Genomic DNA, 21,488 nt, shown 5'->3' on the forward strand with positions numbered 1-21,488 from the left:
GGCTTAAATTGATACAAGATGAATTCAGCAGGTACTGTCAGTGTAAAGATTGCCCATGGATTGCAGTGTAGTCAAGTCAAAATATTTTACAACACTCGTCACAAAGCAGCCCATCAAATGTGTGGTTCCAGGTTCCCGATGAGCAAGCTGAAGGCGACAGTGTCAAGGGGAAAAACTCCTGCTTTTTCCTTATTTATTAGTGCAGGTAGCTGCTTCAGTGTAGATATGGAGCCTCTGGATGGGTCTAGGGGGGGTGGGCTGTTTCTGAGGGGGGGGCACACGACAGGAGTAGATTCTGTGGAGCAGTAAGAATGCAGGAACTGTTATCTCTGTTCTCTTATTGCCAGACCAGGTAACATAAGAGTGAATGCTCCGTGACAGTTTCAGCTTGTATTATCTTATTGATTCATTTATACAACCATGGAATGTTGTTGCTATTTCTCTTTAAGCACCTCTGTGTACAGGGTTCAAATGACTTTGACTTGTAAGCCCCACTATAAGTGTCCAGTACTCCCCTTTACTTCGCTACGGTAGGGTTAACAAAGTCCTTCTTGGCCATTATGCGGAGTTTGGACCGGTTTCCTTTGGCCAGTGCCAACCTGTGTCGGGGAGAGAGTGTGACGGTAGGGTGGAGGCAGGAGAGCAGCCTCGCTGGAGATCAGTCCATCCGCTTCTTCTGAGTCACGCCTCAGTTCTGTAGTGGGACTGCAGTACAGCGTTTGATTCCCCCACTCTCTAAGTATTCATCAGGCATGGACTTCAGTGACCAGTACCTCATGGGATTCCTCCTTAAGGAGTGACATACCAAAGGTCTGACGCTGTCGGTGCTGTCGGTGTGGGTGGAGGTAGTTCCACCAGCCATGGTCCATTCTTGAAGCTTGTTTGAAGAGGGGAGTAGATCTAGGACTGCGGCTGAGATATCTAGAAAAAAAGACAGGAACCTACTTCAAGACAGCAGATCCACTCTGTTCAGTGTATTTTGTGTAATATACACAAAAAAAATGTTGTGTAATCCTGCCTCTTAAAACAAGTAGACAGAATGCATACAAGCATTAGCCTAAAAGAAAAACTGAGTTTCGAGGAGTTCTCCACATGTGTACATGACTGGATTTTTATTTTAATTCATTTAGACATGCTTCTGATGAGGGGAATCTTAGCATTTTCTCCAGAAGATCGATTTTGGTGGTGCTGGCTGATTCATGACCTTTTTCATAGGCAAACAGATCCATGAGCTGCATTAAAGTTGAAACTGCTCCACCTCACCGCCCCTTGCCATATGACTCAACACCAGAGCCATGTGGAATTCTAATTGAGCTCAATTTATCATTCTGAGCACAGCTGCAGATTTCTCAGCTCCCATTATTCTCTTAAAGCAAAAGAAGTCTTTTATACCCATTCACTCCTCTCTGCTGCATGCACACACATGTAAACTAATACTCACAAAACACAAGCACTTGGGTAAACCACAAACAAACACATGCCACGCTTGTTGAAGTGTGTCGACGTGATTGTTATGTAACTGTTCTCGCCTCTCCTCCCGATGTCTTCCAGCAAGGTTGTTTTATAAGGATATGTAGCAACGAGGAAAGTCATTCATAACTCGCAATGGCAAACTGTCTCTCCCACTAAACAGCGAGTGCCATGACATTGCATATTTTAAAACTATTCTTTATAAATTACAGTATAATCTTTGTTCACTTGTAGTTTTGCGTAGTAGGTTTGTACCTTACGTACCTGCAAAGCCACCATAAAATAATTTAAGAGGTACTCCATCAAGGTTTAGATGTTTTATCGCTTGAAACGTCCTGCACCAAGACCTTCTGCGTTTTCACCTTTAATCCCCCCCCCCCCCCCTTATTTCCTTACAGGCAATTTCCCAGATGCTGATGGCTTACCTGTCTCGTCTCTCAGCAGTTGCTGATAATAAGATAAACTGTGGGCCAGCCCTCACATGGATGGAGGTATTAACCAGACAATGTATCATTTTGCTCATATCTGTGAAAAGGGTAGACTACCTTTGTATGATCTTTATGGGAGCTCTGACACCATCAAGGATACTATGGAGGACCGTGTGACGACAAGCTTCAGAATTCATTAGCTTGCAGTAAAACAGCCTTTCAATACTGCAATTAGCCAGAGAGCCGCGCCACGAGTGAGCTTGACGCGTCCTGTTCTTCTTCAGGTTGACAACAAAGGGAATCATTTGCTGGTGCATGAAGAGTCCTCCATCAACGTCCCAGCCATCGCGGCTGCCCACGTCATTAAACGCTACATAGCCCAGGCGGCTGACGAGCTGTCTTTTGAGGTAAATTACCCGAGAGCATGAACGCAAGCTCGATCGAGGAACCGGGCTGCTGAAATGAGGCGGTTTACACGTGTCCGATGCCGAGATCACGCAAGCCGGTGTCTCACCGGCCTTCTTGTTTCTCTGGTGCGGAGGCACTCATAGACGGTTCGTCGTCTTTCAGGTGGGGGACATTGTGTCCGTGATCGACATGCCGCCTAAAGAAGACACCACGTGGTGGAGAGGGAAGCACGGCTTCCAGGTGCGTGTTCTAACGACGCAGTTACGCAATAAAATAGTTAACAATTTAAATGTTTTTTCTTTTCTTTTCTGGAAACGTAAGCATTTTTAAAGACAAGCCACATTTGGGTTTTTCTAGGGTTTGGCTCTAACACGCTCAGGGCATACATACACATACGCACACGCCTGCAGGCAGCAGGAATATTGTCAATAAGGCTACGTTGACTTGGGCTTGTGTGTCACTGAAGTGTGTGAGCAGCTGTCTGCATTTTTTGCTTGTGCTTAGATCTTGTTGTTGATGGTAGCTCATTAGTGTTTGTTTGTTTGTTTTCCCTTTTTTTCCTTTTTTACTGTTTTTGGCAGACAGCGACATTTAGTGGCTTGAAAGTTTCTGCTGTACTGACCTTGTCAGTGTCCCATAATTAGGCTCAAAAATAAGCCCGGCCTACTTGGTGCACCATTGAGGTGGAGTGTGGGACAGTACTAGTTGCTAATGGTGGCAGATGTCAGCATGGCCACCAGGGGTCAGTGTGATTCAGGGCTCCTGCTGACTGCAACTAGAGGTCATCAAGTCAGCATCTGTCTAGACAGGATGAGTCTAAAGCCACTCCGACTGTTACACAGAGCACATCTCTTAATACACACACACACACACACACACACACACACACACACACACAGAGATACAGCTCACAGGGTTAACAAGAGTGCATATGAGTAATCAAGATTAGTATTAAGTTGGACTGAGTCAACATTGTGAATGTGTAGATTACTTTGAGAGTTTGGGCAGTTCAGATCGGATACAGACTATCAGACGATAGTCTATCATTGCTTCTAGTGCATAAACTCACTTTAGCGTGGATGGAATCAGATTTCAAATTTTATTTCATTTTATTAGTTTAGTTTTGTTATACATATTCATACTTTTCTTCGTATTCATGTGAGAGATAGCTGAACTGAACTGAATCCTCCTGTGTCTTCCTTATCTCGAATTCTTTCCCATGGTGTGTAGAAATTAGATTTATTTTTCTTGGACTGAATAAATTTTCATGTGGATATGTGTTAGTTCTGTTAAAAAATCTGTCTCAACAGATTAGGACATACTTACATCTGGATAACACAAACCCAAGCTACTGTAACTGTAAGAACAGTCAATTACATTGTAATAATGCCACACACTGTTGCCCATGATAGAAACACCATTTTGAAAATTCACAGCTTTTGAAAGCTTTGGAAATAACTTTTCTTCATATACTCGTCACATATATAGCCATCATATACTCTGTGTTTTGGTATTCTGACTCTGCTATAAGTTCAGGTTGTTTCTTTTATACATGCAGAACTAGAATTGGGGATTCCTGTGTGTCTTATGGATGTTTACTCTTCCTCTTTTTAGGTTGGCTTCTTTCCCAGTGAATGTGTGGAGCTGATTAATGACAAGGTCCCGCAGTCTGTCACCAATTCAGTGCCAAAACCAGGTACATATATATACACACACACACACACACACACACACACACACACACACACACACACACACACACCCAGACAGACTACTGACACTGTTTAGATAATAACCTCTTTACCCCTTATGCTGAAGCTCATCCTACATTATATATTTCAGAAAGCGTCCAAATGACAGCAAAGGCTAAATGTTTGTCTTGCCTTACACAGCATGTAAATCCTGGTCAAAGCTGTGGAGGGTTTGGCAGGACGCGATGCCTCACGTGTGAAGCACGCGGGTTGTGCTGGGTGCACTTGTCTCTCAGCGTTGTGTGTGGATAGGAAGGGGCGCGTTTATAACGCACACGACTGCGGGGCTGGGGGTGGTGTGGCGAGGTTGCGCGCTACAGCAGCGGTGCGGCACGGACCTCCGCCGTGCGAGCGTGCGAGCGAGCGTGAGCAGGAACAGGTGCTGGGAGGACATTCCTCTCACTGTCAGATGAATCACTGCTCCTAGGGCCCCTGTCAGTGGAGGGAGGACTAAATACTGCCATGTGATAGCGTACTGGCTGCTATGCAGGAGGAAAATGCAGGAATATATTTTCACTTCCTCTGACGCCGTTTCTTAAACTGTCAGCCGGGGTTTTGAAACTCTCGACAAGCCAAGTGGGAGAGACGTGAAATATTTCAGCCCTCTAAGCACACTGTCCAGCCGCTGTACATGCAGTGTGCTTTACGCTCACCCTGGGCTTTCACTCCCAAGTAGCCCCTCCCCCAGCTCCCCCCCCTCCGTGCACAAACCCTCCGACTTTTGTGTTTACATTAGTTGTTGTAAAGTTCTTTATTTTTCCCTAATTCAGTTTCACACTGAGAAATGGTGATGTATGTCTTGCGCTCGTATATCATGACCTGTATTGTGCAAGTATTCGGATCTTCATTTACTGAGTCGTAGGCAAATAGCTTATGTGGCCCAAACCCTACAGCGACTGACAAAATAAACTCTGTGACTAAGAGACGTGTGAAATGGACTGTGTCAAGCACTAACATTCTCCATGTGAGTAATGATATTTGTCATTTCTGGAGTCTGTGGAATGTACTTCAGGAACCAAAGAGAGGTCACTGTACATCGTGTTTTGGAGCAGCTACCCTGCCCAGCGCCCCAGAGGGCCTTTCAACAGCGTTGGGTCTTTGGCTTCTTTTCTGGTCTCCTTGGGCCTTGCGTCACGACTCGTCAAACTAATGTGAGCGCTGGCAGTGAGCGGCACGCAGCGATGCGCTTAAGGCAACAGTATCGGCACAGGGACACGGTGACACCGCGCCGTGTGATCGGGGCGTAAGCAAGGCCGGCTAGATGAGCAGTCATGCCCCGCCTGAGGTTGTTGTAAATGTGGGCAGCGCGGCGTGTAGATGCCGCATCTTTCCTACACAAGCGGCCCAATTACACATAAAAGCATTTGCTGTGGTTTTGCTTTTTTTTTTACTTCGCTGCTCTGTGCTGGCTGATCTCCAGATGTGTGTGGTGTTGATGGTGTTGTTTGATGTGTGTGTGTGTGTGTGTGTGTGTGTGTGTGTGTGTGTGTGTGTGTGTGTGTGTGTGTGTGTGTGCGTGCGCGCGTGCGTGCGGGTGTGCGTGTGTGTGCGCGCGCACTGCTTTGCTCTGTCCCATGCATGTGTACTGACGTATCGCTGTACCTACCCCCCCCCCCCCCCCACCCCCCTCAGCGTCCCCCTGCTCTGGTCTGCGGCCGGCCTCCTGGAGTCTGTTCCCACCCTGTGCGTGCTGGTACTCCCTCCCCAATGCCTCATCTTTCTGCCTTACTCATCTACACACACACACACACATTCTCACTCTCTCTCTCCACACACATCATTTACGTTGTGGCCATATCAACGAAATATCTAACTCCCTGCACCACAATGCACTCTGACCTACACAAAGCACTGTAGCAAATAGTAGCCTAATCTGTTTTTCTTTAAGTAGGTTTTACTGTGCTAGCTTGTTTATCAGTTTATGGCACTCTCTGAACTGCTATAAAACATGAGCTGATAGATAGGGAATGCAGTGGGGAACGTTTCCCCTCTTCCCTCGTCTCTCTTCACTAAGTCAGCTGCCAAGACGGTGGAGAGCAGCAAGGGCAGCTGCTCCACTCATGTTCTCTAACCTCCCCTGGCCTTTCTGTGTCCTGCATGCAGATCTGGAGATGGAGACTGTAACGCAGGACAATGCATGGGTACCCGACCCATTAAACCCCTACAGACTGAGCTCAGGTAGACCCCACGGCTTATTCTGTGTACCTAACCATCTACTAACTCCAAAAGCCTCTCCTGTGCGTCTCTGCACCCTGCCAGATGCTTCCTGAATCTCCTCGATGACTGTTGATCACTATTCTATCCTAATATCACTACCTCACTACCTCTCCCTCGTTCCACGGAGTACCGGGTCTGCACTCGTGTTCTGGTACAGCTAGACCTGTGAAGTAAAACCTTTTTCGCTCCTTTAGTGCACTTGGTTCCTGTGTGTGATGTTTGATTCTCCACCTGTCCTCTTCAGTTACGCTCACTTCTGTTCTTTCTCTGTTGCGCTGCACACGTCTTTGACATCGAGGCCTTTGTTTCAACTTTGCATTTTATTGAGGCTGGGTCAACAGTACATGTGCTGTTGCAAATAGCCCAAATTTCTCTCTCTGGGTGAATATTTTCCTTCCTTCTAATCTGACCTGCTTCTGATATCATGCTGATTGTTGCAGGACTACTACAATTTTCATCGAGCTGTACTGGTAGAACACTGTGCTTTTACTGTCGCAAAGATGATTTACTAAACCCTGAGAAACGAGGGTTATAAAATAATTTCAGTGTTGTTTTCTGACGATATAAATACCAGTCTCTTTATGATTTAAATAGCACATTCTTTTAGGCTACCCTGGTGTGTTCAGATGCAGGCTTTTATTCTGAACCTCAGCAGGTGAAGGTTGTTCAGTCTGATTTCTGTCTGAACTGACTGCAGTCTGCTGTGAATCATTCAACCAACATGATGTTCCTGAGGCTGACGTTCCCTGAGTGAATGGTTAAACTCACAATTTCTTTGCCTGGTTAAAATGATGCTGAAGAAATTTCAGAACTTTCATTAATTTTTTATGTTGTATTCACAGAAATTAAACAGACACACATACACACAACATGCTCATAAACACAAAGTATTTAGTTTGGAGCCCCAGATAGAGGACATTTAAAACTCATAGCAGGTGCTGGTCCAGATGTAAGTCCTCGCGCTCTCTCCGGATCCTTCACTTCCTTGTGTATCACCAGCACGTCTTGGTCTCGTAGGAGCAAAGGGCAGCTGTGTCTGTTAACAAGCCAAGACAGCTGAGTTTTACTGTGAGAGACTCTGTAAAGAAAACTTAGCAGTAACTGTCCTCTTCTCCTAGGAGGTATTGTCCATTTCCTGCCTGACCTGTTCTCTCTCTCTCTCTCTCTCTCTCTCTCTCTCTCTCTCTCTCTCTCTCTCTCTCTCTCTCTCTCTCTCTCTCTCTCTCTCTCTCTCTCTGTAAGCAAGCTTTGTGAACTGTTATGAGAAAAACAGATCAGTTGTTGCATATTTCATGTGCACTTTCTATTTCTCTCCCTTTCATCTGACTAAGAAGACTGATCATTTTCAAGTACGCTTTCTTTGCATTCCCGTTGCAAAAGAATAAGTTCATTAACATTCACATTTCATAAACAAGTAAACACATTTGAAAACTCAGTTTTTACGAAGAAATATCTACTCGTATATAGATTTAGAAATTGTTTACTAATACATATTTGACTACAACATATGTTTTGTATCTTGTTCAACACGGAACCAGCATTAAATCATCGTATAGGTTAAGTAGTGATTAAGACCAGATATGTGTTTCCTTGTCAGTGGTTTATGATTAAAACTGTAGCTCGTGCTTTCACAGTTGAATGTAACTTGGCCTTCTTGAAGAATATATTTCAGTAGTTAACAGATAAAGCCCTCTTCAGACTTAAAACAGTATGAAGGTAATGTATTCTGATCTGATAAGGACTAACTCTGGATCACAGGACTCGTTAGCTATGGAAAGTGAATACTTTAACCGTTGACTTAAAACGGAGGGAGCTGTTGAAGTGGACGAGCTCTAAAAGGTCGTGCAGGCGTGTTCGTCTAACTGTAGTCGCGATTAAACCGACTATTCGACTAACGTTCACGTCTTAGACGGGAGGCTGATATCTCCTCTTTGAACGTCGAGTGTTTTGGCTACGTTGGTGTAAATCTCCTCTCAGTGGCTTTCGTGGCTGAAAGCTGATACTGGGGGCAGGACAACTACTGAGGGAAAAATCTAAGGGGAGGAAAAAAGCTCACTTCAAGTTTTACCGGGTGACGGGAAGAATATTCGTTCGTTGCGTTGTTGGGTTTTTAACCGCTGCTCGTGAAACGGGAAGATGACGGTTGTGTACACACGTAAATGATCTCGTCTCAAGACGGGTTATCGCTAACTGAAGTTGGGCTCGTCCTTCACTTTAATGCTTTTATTACTACTGCTGGCGTTGAGGCGCAATTCTCCTTTATTTTGAGGTAAGGATTTAGCTATTTGCAGCATACTCACAATAACATCCCAAGCACTTGGTTAACTCCAATCATATTTGTTGTATTGCGAAGTGTTTTATCGACAACTTTTCTTGTCCCCTTTATTTGATCCAAACCGGTCCCACTGTCGCAGTTTAATCTGATCTCATTTTTCCACGGACATAGTTCACCAGGCTTAGAAACCGTAACCGTGGACTTGCGATGGACTTTTATTCACTTGGCACAAATCTTCAATATAGGCTAGTTTCCGTATGTGATGAATAGCCTGTCCTCGTGTGTAGTTTTGTGTGCTTATAAGAATAATAACACTATTTCTAGATCAGGTAAGTTGTGTGTATTGTAAATGACAGGGTACATTTCCCCACATAAACGATACTGGGTAAACAGCTTGTTGCAGATGTAGCGCTTTAGTTTTTTTCCCCAAGTACAAGTGCCTGTGATATTCATTAGTAGGGCCCATTCTGTCATTCCTCTGGCTGTCTCCTGAGCCAGGGTGAGGTACAGCCTCCTGGAACACTCACTCTCTCTCTGCTGCACAAATGACATCTCTGCTGGTGTGGTGCAAACCTGCCTCTCCTGCAGCTTCCCTGGGCCCTAAAGCAGCTCTGTTAGGCTGCTTCTCTGTGCAAAGAAAAGCCCTTGAACAGGAAGTTTGTTAGTGGCTTATTTTACATTCAGCCTTTTGAAGTGGGAATTTTATTTGTTTTGTTTTCAACAAAATGAGTCAAAACTGGAGGGAGCGTGGCTTAGGGATCAGGTTAACTGGCATTTCGAAGAGATGGGGTACAAAAATAAACAAACAACATCATTGACCGAGTCAACTTCAGATCTTCCGTGTCTGTGTTTTCTCTGTAAATCACGTCCTTTAAATTAGTCCTTTAGATACCTTGGAGTCTTTGCAGTTACTTTGCTGACAGTTTGTCTTTCGGTGTAGGTGCGTCCACATGCTAACTTGCGCACAGACTGTGTCCATCATATGGGAGCTCTGGGAGCAACAGTGAATTTAGCAGTCATGTCAGATCTAGTTTGGCTTGTTAAGGTCCTCACATGTGCTTCAAGCAACAGCTGACTCTCTTCTAAACTACTTCCAGATTAAGGCAATTCTCAGGGATATTCTGGGAGTGTTTGTTTGGGGGGGGGGTGTAAAAATGTAGTCTTTATAGATGTAATAGTGTACATGTTTATTACAAAAAGAGACATGAAGCCAATTTTAAGGATCAGTTTCTTAGGAGGTACTAATTTGTAAGGCTAGTTTGCATTAAGCTTGGTTCTGATTTAGTGATATTTTTGTGTTTTTATATGTTTAATCTGTTTTTCCATCTGTTTAATCTGCATATGAAAATTATACAGCAAGCTGCTGGGATTCATTTATGGCTGTGACAGTCCGTACTTAATGTCAGTGAAAACAGCACACCCAACATTTGAACTCAAGCCATATAGTACATCCTGCTTCAAGAGTCAAATGAATGAAAAGCTTTTTTTTCATTATTAATGAACTTAGAGTTGTGTAATTGCAGCTTGGCGGTCAAATTGTGAGGCTTTCATAATTGAGCTCCCAAGAGCATTTTGTAATATGTTTGGTAGGTTGTTTCACTGTGAGGGCTACTAGCTCTATATCCTCATCTGGTGGAAGTCACTCGATATCATGCATTCAGAGTAAAATGAGTGGACAGTTCAGTCTCATATTGCTTCGCCAGCTGCAAAATAACTAATGACCAAATAATATGAAGGGGGAAGGGTGGAATTAACCCTTTACAGGAATTTGAGTCCATCACTGGGAGACTACAGCAATCCTCTGTAACAGCAAACGTCTCTTGATATTCAACAGAGTTAGCAAAAGCTTTTGGTAGAGGATTTGGGAAAATATATATACGTTTTGACAGACCAACCAAGGCCACCCCAGTTCTAAGCCCTTTATTCTCTCTAACACCAAGACTTTGTGTTGTAACCCAGTGTCATTTCCAACGATGTGGCAGGAACGTTCTCTTTGCTCACTCCATGTTCGTTAGGTTAAAGGCCGCGTGTCTGTCTGTGCTCTGATGAACGTTTCCTCGTCTCTCGTGACCTCCCAGTGTCCAAGAAGCACGGGAAGCTGATCACGTTCCTGCGCTCCTTCATGAAGTCGCGGCCCACCAAGCAGAAGCTGAAGCAGCGTGGGATCCTGAGGGAGAGGGTGTTTGGCTGTGACCTGGGCGAGCACCTCCTCAACTCGGGTCATGATGGTGAGTGCCTCCAGCCCCTCTCTGGGTCGCTCTTACCTCAGGTGAAACAACGATTGTGGCGCCCCGTGTTGATTGGTTCTGCCTGGCTCCGGCCTCCTGTGAGGTTTAGCTGTCTGTGTGGCCTGCATGACACATACCGGACCACCCCCAGCACCGGTCTGGCTACGCCTGCTTAGTTCAGTTGCCACAGCAACGGCTTGCTTTAAAAGGGTATAAAGGTCAGAGGGAATGGTTCGAGAAGCAGTCTGGAGATTTCTTCACCACTGATTCAAAACTCCCTGGAAGCCTTCTACCTTTTATTTAACCTTAAAATCCTCCTGAGCTTTGACTGCACTCAGAGCCCAGAACTTGTCCCTCCCATTCAGCTGGTGCCATGCCACTTGGTTTCTCGACCCTTACTACAGTTCAAGGGTAAAGCCAAACTGGGCTTTCCTTAAACGCTGATAAGAATTTTTACACAGCATCTATAACAGACCCAAGTTTGGTGTAACAGAAACGGACCCCCCACCCCCCTTGTGGTTATCAACATTTTTATTGTCTTCCAGTTTGGGTTATTCATTGTCAGACAGTTTGGGCTTTAATCATGGTGAGATGCAGTTGATGATTGTACAAGCCTGAACTCTTTGCTCCCTTAAGTGTTTACCCTCCCTAACCTAAGAGTCTTTGAAGATTGTGTATGTGTGTGTTGGTGTGAGAGCACACAGCCATGCATGTGTATTGGTGTGTGTTGCATGGTTGCATGGGCCTGTGGTTGTGTGTGTGTGTGTGTGTGTGTGTGTGTGTGTGTAGGTGTCCTAGGAGGTCTTATGAGTGTACTCAAGCCCAGACATTTTGACCTCATAGGAAGAGGACATCGATGAACTTTCACTTCAAACACTCAATCATTAGCATACAAACCCTACTGGCACATTACTATAAAGATTCACAGATAACATAGCTGTTCATTCTTTGTTTTGGTCATTGTAACTGACACTGCAAAGCTTTATAGATTTAACCCTCCCCCTTTGTCCCTCTAATTAAGTAGCTGCAGCAATGTCTGCTTTTCATGGCCTTTATCATCTGCAAGATAGTGCCTCACTCTCACCCTTAAGGGGATGTTTGAGGTAAGCCAGAATGGTCATATATTGTGTACGGATTTCCTGCTGCAAGTTGCTATGTGAGGAATTCAGTGAAGCAGCTGCTTCCACGAGGGCAGTGGGCCTAACTCATCATGTGGATGATGTGTGTCGGGAGTGAGGGAGCAGACACGGGCAGCTGCTGCCTCTCACTGCCGTTCTCTTGAGTGAAACGTTGCAAGGTCAAGTTGGAGCCCTCTCTGCTGCCACCACGGAGAATGTTTGTCACCGCAAGCATTGATGATGCAAAATGCATTTTATTTTTTAGACCACATTGGTGAGCTGTAGCCATGTCAAGAAAACGTCCCTTGGTTGCTTTTCTGTAACCGATGCCCTAGGTATTTACTCTCTGTGAAAAACCATATTAAGTGCAGTGAGGTGGGTAATTAGTATTACCAGTTAAACGTTGCACATTACTAGGGTTCATTTGAATCTAGAAAAGTGCCTTGCTTGTGTGTTTATAATATTGCATATTGATATTTAATGTCTGTAAGGTTTTGCATTGTACTTTTCAGTGAGGTACCTGACTAATGTGAACACACTGCTCGACTAATACTCCTCAATCTGTAGTTCCCCAGGTACTCAAGAGCTGCACAGACTTCATTGAGAAGCATGGAGTGGTGGATGGAATGTATCGACTTTCCGGGATTGCTTCCAACATCCAAAAATTGCGGTATGAGAGAGACTAATGCACTGAGAAAACAAGAAACACACTAATTGGATTTAATTGGAGTTCGTTCTCATTGAAACAATTGCTAGTGAAATGTTTAAATAGTGTGTAGAATGTGGTTCCTATTGTGGTACAGTCAAGATATTGCATTTTCCTTCAATTCAAAAAAAGTTGCTATTTTAATAGGATATTGACCTACTAGAGTTCTGAATATTCTATTAGTGCTTAATTAAAATTACAAACAATAAATTGATTCATGCATGTAAATTTTTTTCTTGAGTTCTATTTTATTTTATTTATGATTTTTTTTACTTGCTTTGTGTTTCTGTTTAGACACGAGTTTGATTCGGAGCAGATCCCAGATCTGACAAAAGATGTTTACATCCAGGACATCCACTGTGTGGGTTCCCTGTGCAAGCTCTACTTTCGAGAGCTGCCAAACCCTCTGCTCACCTATCAACTCTACGAGAAATTCTCAGTAAGCACTTCTGGCGTGGTGAAAGTTTTGCTGTAAAGCAGCACAGCAGACACACACATACACTGGAGCAACCACAGAACACATGAATTCATATGCAAATAGATGCTGCTTGATTGGATTGTGTTGTATTGAAAGACCCACTGTGTCTATACATTAAACCCCTTTATGGTGTCACATCTTGGTATAAAACTGTGTCGGTCACAGTTATGCAAAATAGTAAAATGACCTTTGTACTGATGATTAAAGCAGATTTATTACACTGACCAGTGTTAAGGTGATGTTGATATGCAAAAGGCAGGGCTCATTTTTATTTTTAGAGATGGAATTCAGCCCAAACAGTTTGTCCACATGCAAAGCAGTACAAGAACATTTATAGCACCTCGAGATAAAAGCTCTCCCCAAATAAAACGAGCAGGAATAAAAAACAAGCCCAAATGTTTCCAGGTTGCTATGGCACTGTGAAATAGAGAAGGCCACAGAGGTTGGGCTGGGGCCTTGTGCTTTTTATGCATGTGGTCCAGTGGAGCTTAGCGGTGCCAGAGCATGTAGCAGCGCCTGGCCCGGCCCGAGAGAGCAGCCTCGCGGGACAGCAGCGACACTGATGTGGTATCCCCCCTCCCCCGCTCTGCCCTTTCAGGAGGCAGTGTCAGCAGCTACAGACGAGGAGAGGCTGATCAAAATACACGACGTCATCCAGCAGCTGCCTCCTCCACATTACAGGTATTTGAATGGCCACAGCGCCCCCTGCAGCCTGCACTGGCACTTTTCTTCAGAAATTACATTTTTGCACCACCTTCATGTTTAAGAGGGACCGACATGGGTTGAATCCTGAAATCGGTTTTAATTGCTTGAAATACAGAATACAATTTCACAATTTAAAATAGTTGCCAATATATTTCTGGGAAGCAGCATTTCAGAATCCTGATTCAATTTGTCTGTCTGGTTTTAAGGACTCTGGAGTTTCTGATGAGGCATTTGTCGCGGCTAGCAACGTTTAGCTACGTCACGAACATGCACAGCAAGAATTTGGCCATTGTTTGGGCTCCAAACCTACTGAGGTACGTTTGAACAATTCCCCATACATGGATCTTTTCATGGAAGTTTATCCTTTTTATCATCAGTCATTAACCTCATTTATATCCATTCAGGTCTAAACAGATAGAGTCCGCATGCTTCAGTGGAACGGCTGCCTTCATGGAGGTGCGGATACAGTCGGTGGTGGTGGAGTTCATCCTCAATCACGTAGACGTTCTGTTCAGCCCTAAATTGAGTTCGCTCATCAGAGAGGGAGCAGGTTTGTTCATTAAACTTGTTTGTCCATAATCTTACTCAATTGATTGTTGTATCATTGGTTTGTTTCACAATTTTTGTGTTATTTTTGCTCTATTCTTTTTTTTTGCAGGTCATAACTCGTTATCTCGTCCTAAATCGCTGCTGGTGCCCTCCCCTTCCACGAAGCTGCTAACACTGGAGGAGGCCCAGGCTCGCACTCAGGCCCAGATCAACTCCCCCGTCACCGCAGATAGCAAGTACATTGAAGTAGGAGAGGGGCCTGCTGCCTTACAGGGCAAATTTCACACAGTTATTGAATTTCCCACTGAGAGGTATTTCTATTTCACTAACGTACATATACACTTGTTTTTCTTTCTGTATATTGTTTGTCAGTGTGATGATCTTACCATGGTGTATGTTTTTTCCCTCTTCACAGAAAAAGGCAACCTATAAAGTCAAAGAAATCTCCAGTCGGTAGTTGGAGATCGTTCTTTAACCTAGGCAAGTCTTCCTCTATGTCCAAGCGTAAACTGCACCGCAACCCAAGTGAACCAAATGAACTCAAAGCCATGGCGCTAGCTGGAGGCAGAGGAGACACTGGCACACTCCGCTCTGCCAAAAGTGAGGAGTCTCTCAGCTCGCTGCACAACGTAGAAGGTAACTCGCAGATTGCTCTTCAAATCTGACTTGCATTGCCTTTCTGCTCCATCCACGGTTGTTCTATCGGTCTGTCTGCTCTTTCTTTCACCCTAGGAGAGTCTAAGGTGTACCGGCCCCGCAGGCCTCGTTCCAGCAGTGACGCCCTGTCCACGTCCTTCAACGGGGATCTGCTAGACAGACAGCACTGCAACTCTTATGATAACGTGGGCCACGGAGACAGTGACGGGGACGACGGCCCTATCTGCGTGCCGGCTCTCATCTCTCCACCCCGCTCTGCTGATGACGTGGACTTGAGCCCCCCTGACATTGGCATGGCCACTCTAGACTTTGATCCCATGTCTTTCCAGTGCAGCTTGCCCTTGGCGGAGAGCTCCGTCCTCTCGAGCGAGGCCGACGCTGTGAGTCTGAAGAGGAGCCCCGGCAGCGCCGGCGGCTCGGAGGCGGTTTCACCCGTCAGAGCGAAGGTCACCAGCCCTTACCGGCCTTCTAAACTGTGTCCGGCCTTGAGAGATGCTACACAACTGGGCTCTAACGCTCCTGAGAAACCCCTGTCCCAGACTCCTGCCAGCTGTGAAAAGTTTTCCACACTGGCACCCCTGAGTATCTTTGACCCTAAAGACGCCTCTACACCCAGTAAAGGACCAGAGAGCCCCCTGCTGCAGCCATCTTCTCCTTCTTCCCCCCAAGATTCTCCCTCCAAAATGAGCTCATTGTCTTTCAAATCCACTGATCTGCCTCTAGGTGAAGCCATTAAGCTTGAGCTTCTGTCTAAATCTGCTTTGTGTGAGAATAAGGAGACCAAAGGGACATCAGAGGTGGAGCGAACAGGAACCACCAGTGCTCAAGAACCGCCCGGTAAATATGACCAAGCTGCACACGCACATCTTGGTTTTGAACTTCCAAAGTTTCAAATAACCATTTTATTTTCAGGCTTGGTGAACTAATCTTTAACATTATGCATGGCTCTTATAAATATAGAATAAAACTGAACTACTGAACAGTAATCATTAATGCATAGTGAGTGAGTGAGTAGATATTGCTCACTATTGGTTGTTGGCATTATCCTTTATTTTCATATGCTTCCTGTGTTTTGTTCTTCCCTAGGAACTGTAGCTTTGGACCCACCAAAGGGTACTGCTCCAGTCAGCTCTGTGTCCCTGCTCCCCTCTCCCCCCCAACCAAAGGGCACTGCTCCAGTTAGCTCTGTGTCCCTACTCCCCCCTCCTCCCCAACCAAAGAATGCTGCCCGCATGCTGGCTTTAGCCTTAGCTGAATCTGCTCAGCAGGCCACCATTCTGTCTCAGGGGAGATCCTCTGGACCTCCTACACCACTCTCACCCCTCAGGCCACAGGAGCTGCTGGAAACCCTGGACTGGCCGCCCCCTCCCACCCTCCAAACGCAGGCGTCCAAGGAAGGAGCAGCGGAAGTGCCCCAGACTCCTGCCCCCTCCTCCACGCCCCCTCCCTGTAACTCGTCTGATCCCGCACTAACCCACTGCACTAGCCTGCACCTCAGCATAGTCGACCCTACAAAGTCACCCAGCACTCCCAGCAACACTGAGGCCACTGTAACTTCAGCTGCCCCGAGCCAGAACGCTGCTCCTGCTAGCCAACCCGTTCAGCTTTCTCCACCTCACCAAAGTCCAGAGGGGCAGCAGCTTCCTGTGGCCCACACACTGGTCAGCACTTTTACCACAACCACTGCTGCTAATGCACTCACCGTGGGCAAGAAGGAAGTCACACATGGGGTCACACCACAACCAAGTTCTGAGGTGAGCTTTTACCATCCCAATCATCCACAGGTTTAGGAGAGGGGGAAAAAGAGCAAACTGATTTAACACGACTTACTGTATTTTATTTTTCAGTTTCACGCTGCTGAAAGTGTCTCGACACCATCGGCTAAAAAGTCCCCCGAGCAGCCGGTTGCGATTCTCCAGCCTCAGCGTCAGATGCAGAGTCAACCTCAAGTACAGTTCCAGTCACAGCCTCAACCGCAGCACCTCCCCCAGTGTAAGGCCCCAGCCAGCGCTTGGGTCGCACCCACTCCAGCTGCACCCCCGGAGCAGTCTGCAGAAAGGCCTCGCGAGGCCGTCAAGCCGGTGACCCCTCGAGCGGAAAGTATCCCCCCCCACCAACACCACCACCACCCCCATGGCGCCGCTCCGCCCGTGCCACCTGTTCGCTCACTGGAGAGCAAACTAGCAACGGCGGCCCTCTCTAAGGCGGAGGCGAACAGCGTGGCTGCCTACCACGCCATGCTGGCCGAAGCTTCGCTGCCTCCATCGCTGGACGACACCCCTCCGCAGTCCCACTCATCACAACGCAAGTCTTCCGTGCATCAGTCAGCCTACGTTTACCACTCTAAAGGAGAAACGCCCTTGCTAGATCCCGCGGGGGAACCTTACTACCACCAGAGGTCCGTTCCCGCTGGGCCGCAGTCCATGACCTGCCATTACCGGCCCGAGAGCGTTCCCCCGCACCTCTCTTGCGTATCCAAGTCGGAGCCTCAGATTTCCTACAGGGGCCACGGAGATGGCCGCTACAATACAATAGGACCAAGATCCTTGCACCAGTCCATAAAATCGCGTGGTCCAATAAGGGGCGAGTACATTTCTTCAGGATCGATGCACCGCAACCATGGCTACGGTCCCCTCGACGGGGCAGCTGTGTATCCCACTATCCGCAGGGTGCACTCGCTACACGTGCCGCCCACCGCCATTCGTTCAGTGCCCATGACCAGAACAGAGGTCCCTCCAGCCGACGAGCTCTATTACTACCAGCGGCCGGTCTACCACTGCAAGTCTTACCAACAGCCCTCACAGACCGAATATCACGTCACCCAGCTGCAGCCTTACTTCGAGAACGGGAGGGTGCAGTACCGGTACAGCCCGTACTCTGGTTCCCACCCTCTGGATGCTCCCTATTACGACGTGGATCCCTACGGTACGATCCGATTGCGCCACTTCCATTCCTTCAGCAGCCGTGACGCTGGCCCTCACCTCGCCAGGTCAGGGGGCAAGTCCGGAGGCTATCATTACCTGTCACGCCACGTCATTCCAGTGAAGGAGCATAGCTTCGTAAGCAGGGACATGCCCCCTTACCATGGCACCAAGGGGGCTGTTTATTTCGCCTGGGACCCAGAGGAAGCCGAGAGGTTTCGCGTCCATTCTATTCGCAGAGAAAGTCGAGCCAGGCAAAAGGTGAAAGGCCCCGTCATGTCCCAGTACGACAACGTGGGGCCCTACATGCAAGCAGACATCGGGGGGTTGGAAATGTTGCACTCGCGGAGTAAATCGGATCCGGGTAAAGCTGGGCTGATCACCGTGGAAGGGAAGGACGGGCGATACGGTGGCGCCCCCGCCACGCAGCACGTTCCTCGACACGTCACCTCAGACCCTGATGTTCTCATGTATATGGAAACCGAGAAGTACTGCCAGGGAAATGGAATGGGAGATAAGGTCGCTGCGCCCAAACAGAGCAGCTCCCGGACCCATCAGTCTGCCCATTCGCAGCCGCTGGCCCGAAGCACGCCACACCCGTCGGACGGCGGCCATCTCGAGTCCAAGTTTGAGCTGGCGGACAAGCAGTCAAGTGGCAAACAGTGGCAGGATCACCCCGACAACAGGAGCTACCAGCCCAGGTACGATCGCCCAGACCTGGAGCGGCACGTCAGCAGGGTCAAAACCACTAGCAGCGAAGAAGACCAGCAGGCAGTCCCAGTGAAACCCATTCCCCCTCCAAAACCGGAGAGATCCCATAGTGTCAGAGAACGACAGCACTTAACTCAGCCTAACCCTCCTCCTCACATACAGGACAGTCTGGACAGAGACCACGGTGGGTCTTGTTCTCACCTGCCACATGGACAAAGGCAAAATGCTGTTTCTCTACAATCCCACTATGATAATCTGGATGATTACCATCTGGTACCTCATTCCCAAAGCTCCCTGCTAAGCCGTGGGGGCTTGAGCTCCTACCAACCCCCTGGATACACAGCCACACACAGCAATCGCGCATACTCCACTGCCTTGGGACAGGGTGCTTTCATCCAAGCTGAGCTTGCCATGCAGCGGCCCGAAGCGGAGATTAACACGGAGTGAGCAGATTCTCACTGATGGTTTGGGATTTTAAATGTTGGTAACTGTTTCAGACTTTCAAGTTCAGCAGTCTCTGCAGGACAGTGGACTGTCTCATGACTGTTTCCATTTGATTTCACTTTTTTAATGTGTAAAATTCTGAAAAAGACCTTTTACGGAACTGAATGTACCACGACTTCTTCAGTAGAGTAAAGAGCCACAAAGTGATGTTGAGAAAAGTGCCAGTTATACTGTAGATACTGTATGTGATAGATAAATGGTACATGCATCTGAACCAGAAACATAATAACTGAAAAGAAAATACTACTGGTTATAAGGGATTTTTTTTATGTTCTGTTTTGTTTATATTAGGATCGCTTGGGTATCGGGCATAATTGTGGGAGGGAAATGGTTTGCATTTTAGAAATGCATGTAATCTATCTTACAGAACAGTTCTGTGTACCTTGATCTCCATTGTGTACTTCTGAATGTTACAGTAATAGTGGTGGGAGAACATCCGTGCTAACATCAAACCCTGCCACTATGTGTACACAACTAGGTGGTACGTTAACCTGGACTCCTCTGCCTGTGGGTTTGGGGCCCAAAATGTGCAGTTTGATCATTCGTTCTCCCAACTGTGCCATTACAAGTATACAGTGTATTTTTGCTATGAGCTGAATTCAACAGACTAGATTTTAATTAACTGTTTTTGGTGGCGATGATCTGGTTTGTCAGAAGGACCAAATGATGAAATGAGAGTTGTAACTGAGAAAGCATTCCTGCAGCTGTGCTGGTTACTGACTGAGCTTCTGAGGGCCAGAATGCATTAGCAGAGATAACTGGTCTCGTCTTTCCCCACTTATGAAGATGGCAAGGAAATGTTTTATTGACTGGGTACTAGTGATAAAGTTTAGCAGGTGAAAACATGAACATGCTTTAGTTGGATAACCTTTAAACCAGCACCTTAATGACTTATATTTAAAGATTTTCTTCAATTAACACTTAATATTGACACATTTTACAGTAGAATTTGCTATGACATGGTTCTGTCATTGGAACCCCTTATGAGAATTGTTTCCATGTCTTGCATCATTTGTGCTTTACATGTAATCCAAAGCACATGGTCTAAAGAGGGAATGGAAAGTTATATTTCTGAAATATTTAATATAGATATACTCAGTTAAAGGAGTGTTTCAAAATGAGGGGGGCTGTTTTTGTTTGTTTGTTTTATGTTTTGCCACATCTGCTGCATGTTTGTGTTTTGTTAAATTGTTGTAAAGGTATAAGTTTATTCTACATAGCAAAAAAATAAATATATTCTCTGAATAAGATCCCCAACTGGAAAACCTAGGAACATACTTCATCAAATGTTAATGGGGATTTTAAGTGGTATTTCCCTGCCCCTTATAACTTTTTTGTTTGTCTTCAGAAAGTTGTCTCACCAGTAGCGCTATGGAATCATTTTTCATCGTTGTAGGCAATTTTATGATTAAAATCTGCCTTGTTGTTTTCATTTGTTTGGGTTCTTTTAGACTGTGAAAAGATGGTTCGGTTTGAAAACCAAAAAAGCGAAATAAAGTATAGGACTTTAATGGGACCTATTGGAATGTGGTTAATATACACTCACAAGCCATTTTGAGTTACCTGTCTTCTGTGTACATTTAATAAGTGTATAATAAGAGTTAGCTCATCTGTAAACATGTGGACTTTGTCAGCCACCCTAACTTCATCACTGGTCAGGTACTGACCATATGACCACTACTACTATCTGGATATTGGGATATTGTTTGGGTGGTGGTGGGCCATTCTCAACATTTCACGCACTCTGACATTCTCATGGCTTGGATGTTGATCTGGTGGTTTGTTTTGGGGGGTGTGTGTTGGTGTCACTACTGGGTTGAGAGTGGTCCACCCCTGTCCAGCTGGTAGTGACTCTAATATTTCTGAAGAAGACCACTGATGAAGGGCCAGAATATGGCTGCCACAGGTGCACATTCCAATAAATGGACTGTAGTTTATAACCGTCCACCCACAGGGTGTTTATAATAATGTGGCTGGTGAGTGTGTGTTAAGATTCCTTCAGTAATGACTTCCCCTAGAACATGTGCATGGAGGTTATATGAAATGAGCCTTCCAGACCTGTGTACTGCAGCTGTCCGCTGGTAAGTGATGAGCATACAAGTGTTTCTCCATTCCTTGCACCTGAAAAAGAACCTGCTATTGGAACAGTCCCGTTTACTGCACAGAAAATATTCCTGTGGACATTACCAAAACATTTTGTTTACATACCTGTATGGTGTTGAATTGCGGTATCCACAAGACTTTTCAAGGTTCATTCTTCTAAACCTAGTTGCACTGCCGTGGAAAGCGGTCAACTAGAATGTGATGGGTTGTTTTTTATACAAATGGACAGATAGTTATGAAGTTGCCCCAGTCCTTGTGT

General features: G+C 46.1%; 1 protein-coding gene across 5 annotated transcripts in view; it reads left to right on the forward strand.

Moving 5' to 3' along the window:
• Positions 1-20,642, forward strand: part of arhgap32b (Rho GTPase activating protein 32b) — a 78,754-nt gene extending 58,112 nt beyond the window's left edge. For 2 of the 5 annotated variants that reach the window (XM_076980560.1, XM_076980563.1), the window contains 17 exons: positions 1,869-1,961; positions 2,183-2,305; positions 2,469-2,546; positions 3,921-4,002; positions 5,690-5,740; positions 6,161-6,235; positions 10,628-10,777; positions 12,463-12,565; positions 12,896-13,040; positions 13,678-13,760; positions 13,991-14,098; positions 14,189-14,334; positions 14,443-14,644; positions 14,749-14,969; positions 15,066-15,827; positions 16,077-16,744; positions 16,838-20,642. In XM_076980560.1, the coding sequence (XP_076836675.1) occupies positions 1,869-1,961; positions 2,183-2,305; positions 2,469-2,546; positions 3,921-4,002; positions 5,690-5,740; positions 6,161-6,235; positions 10,628-10,777; positions 12,463-12,565; positions 12,896-13,040; positions 13,678-13,760; positions 13,991-14,098; positions 14,189-14,334; positions 14,443-14,644; positions 14,749-14,969; positions 15,066-15,827; positions 16,077-16,744; positions 16,838-19,069 (5,322 nt within the window). In that variant the 3' untranslated portion in view covers positions 19,070-20,642. Of the gene's footprint in view, positions 1-1,868; positions 1,962-2,182; positions 2,306-2,468; positions 2,547-3,920; positions 4,003-5,689; positions 5,741-6,160; positions 6,236-7,755; positions 8,544-10,627; positions 10,778-12,462; positions 12,566-12,895; positions 13,041-13,677; positions 13,761-13,990; positions 14,099-14,188; positions 14,335-14,442; positions 14,645-14,748; positions 14,970-15,065; positions 15,828-16,076; positions 16,745-16,837 lie in introns of those variants that run through there. The other 3 variants (XM_076980561.1, XM_076980562.1, XM_076980564.1) reach the window with 3 other exon arrangements.
• Positions 20,643-21,488: the final 846 nt, after the last annotated feature.

This window comes from Brachyhypopomus gauderio, chromosome 18 (assembly GCF_052324685.1).
Source record: "Brachyhypopomus gauderio isolate BG-103 chromosome 18, BGAUD_0.2, whole genome shotgun sequence".
NCBI lineage: Eukaryota > Metazoa > Chordata > Actinopteri > Gymnotiformes > Hypopomidae > Brachyhypopomus > Brachyhypopomus gauderio.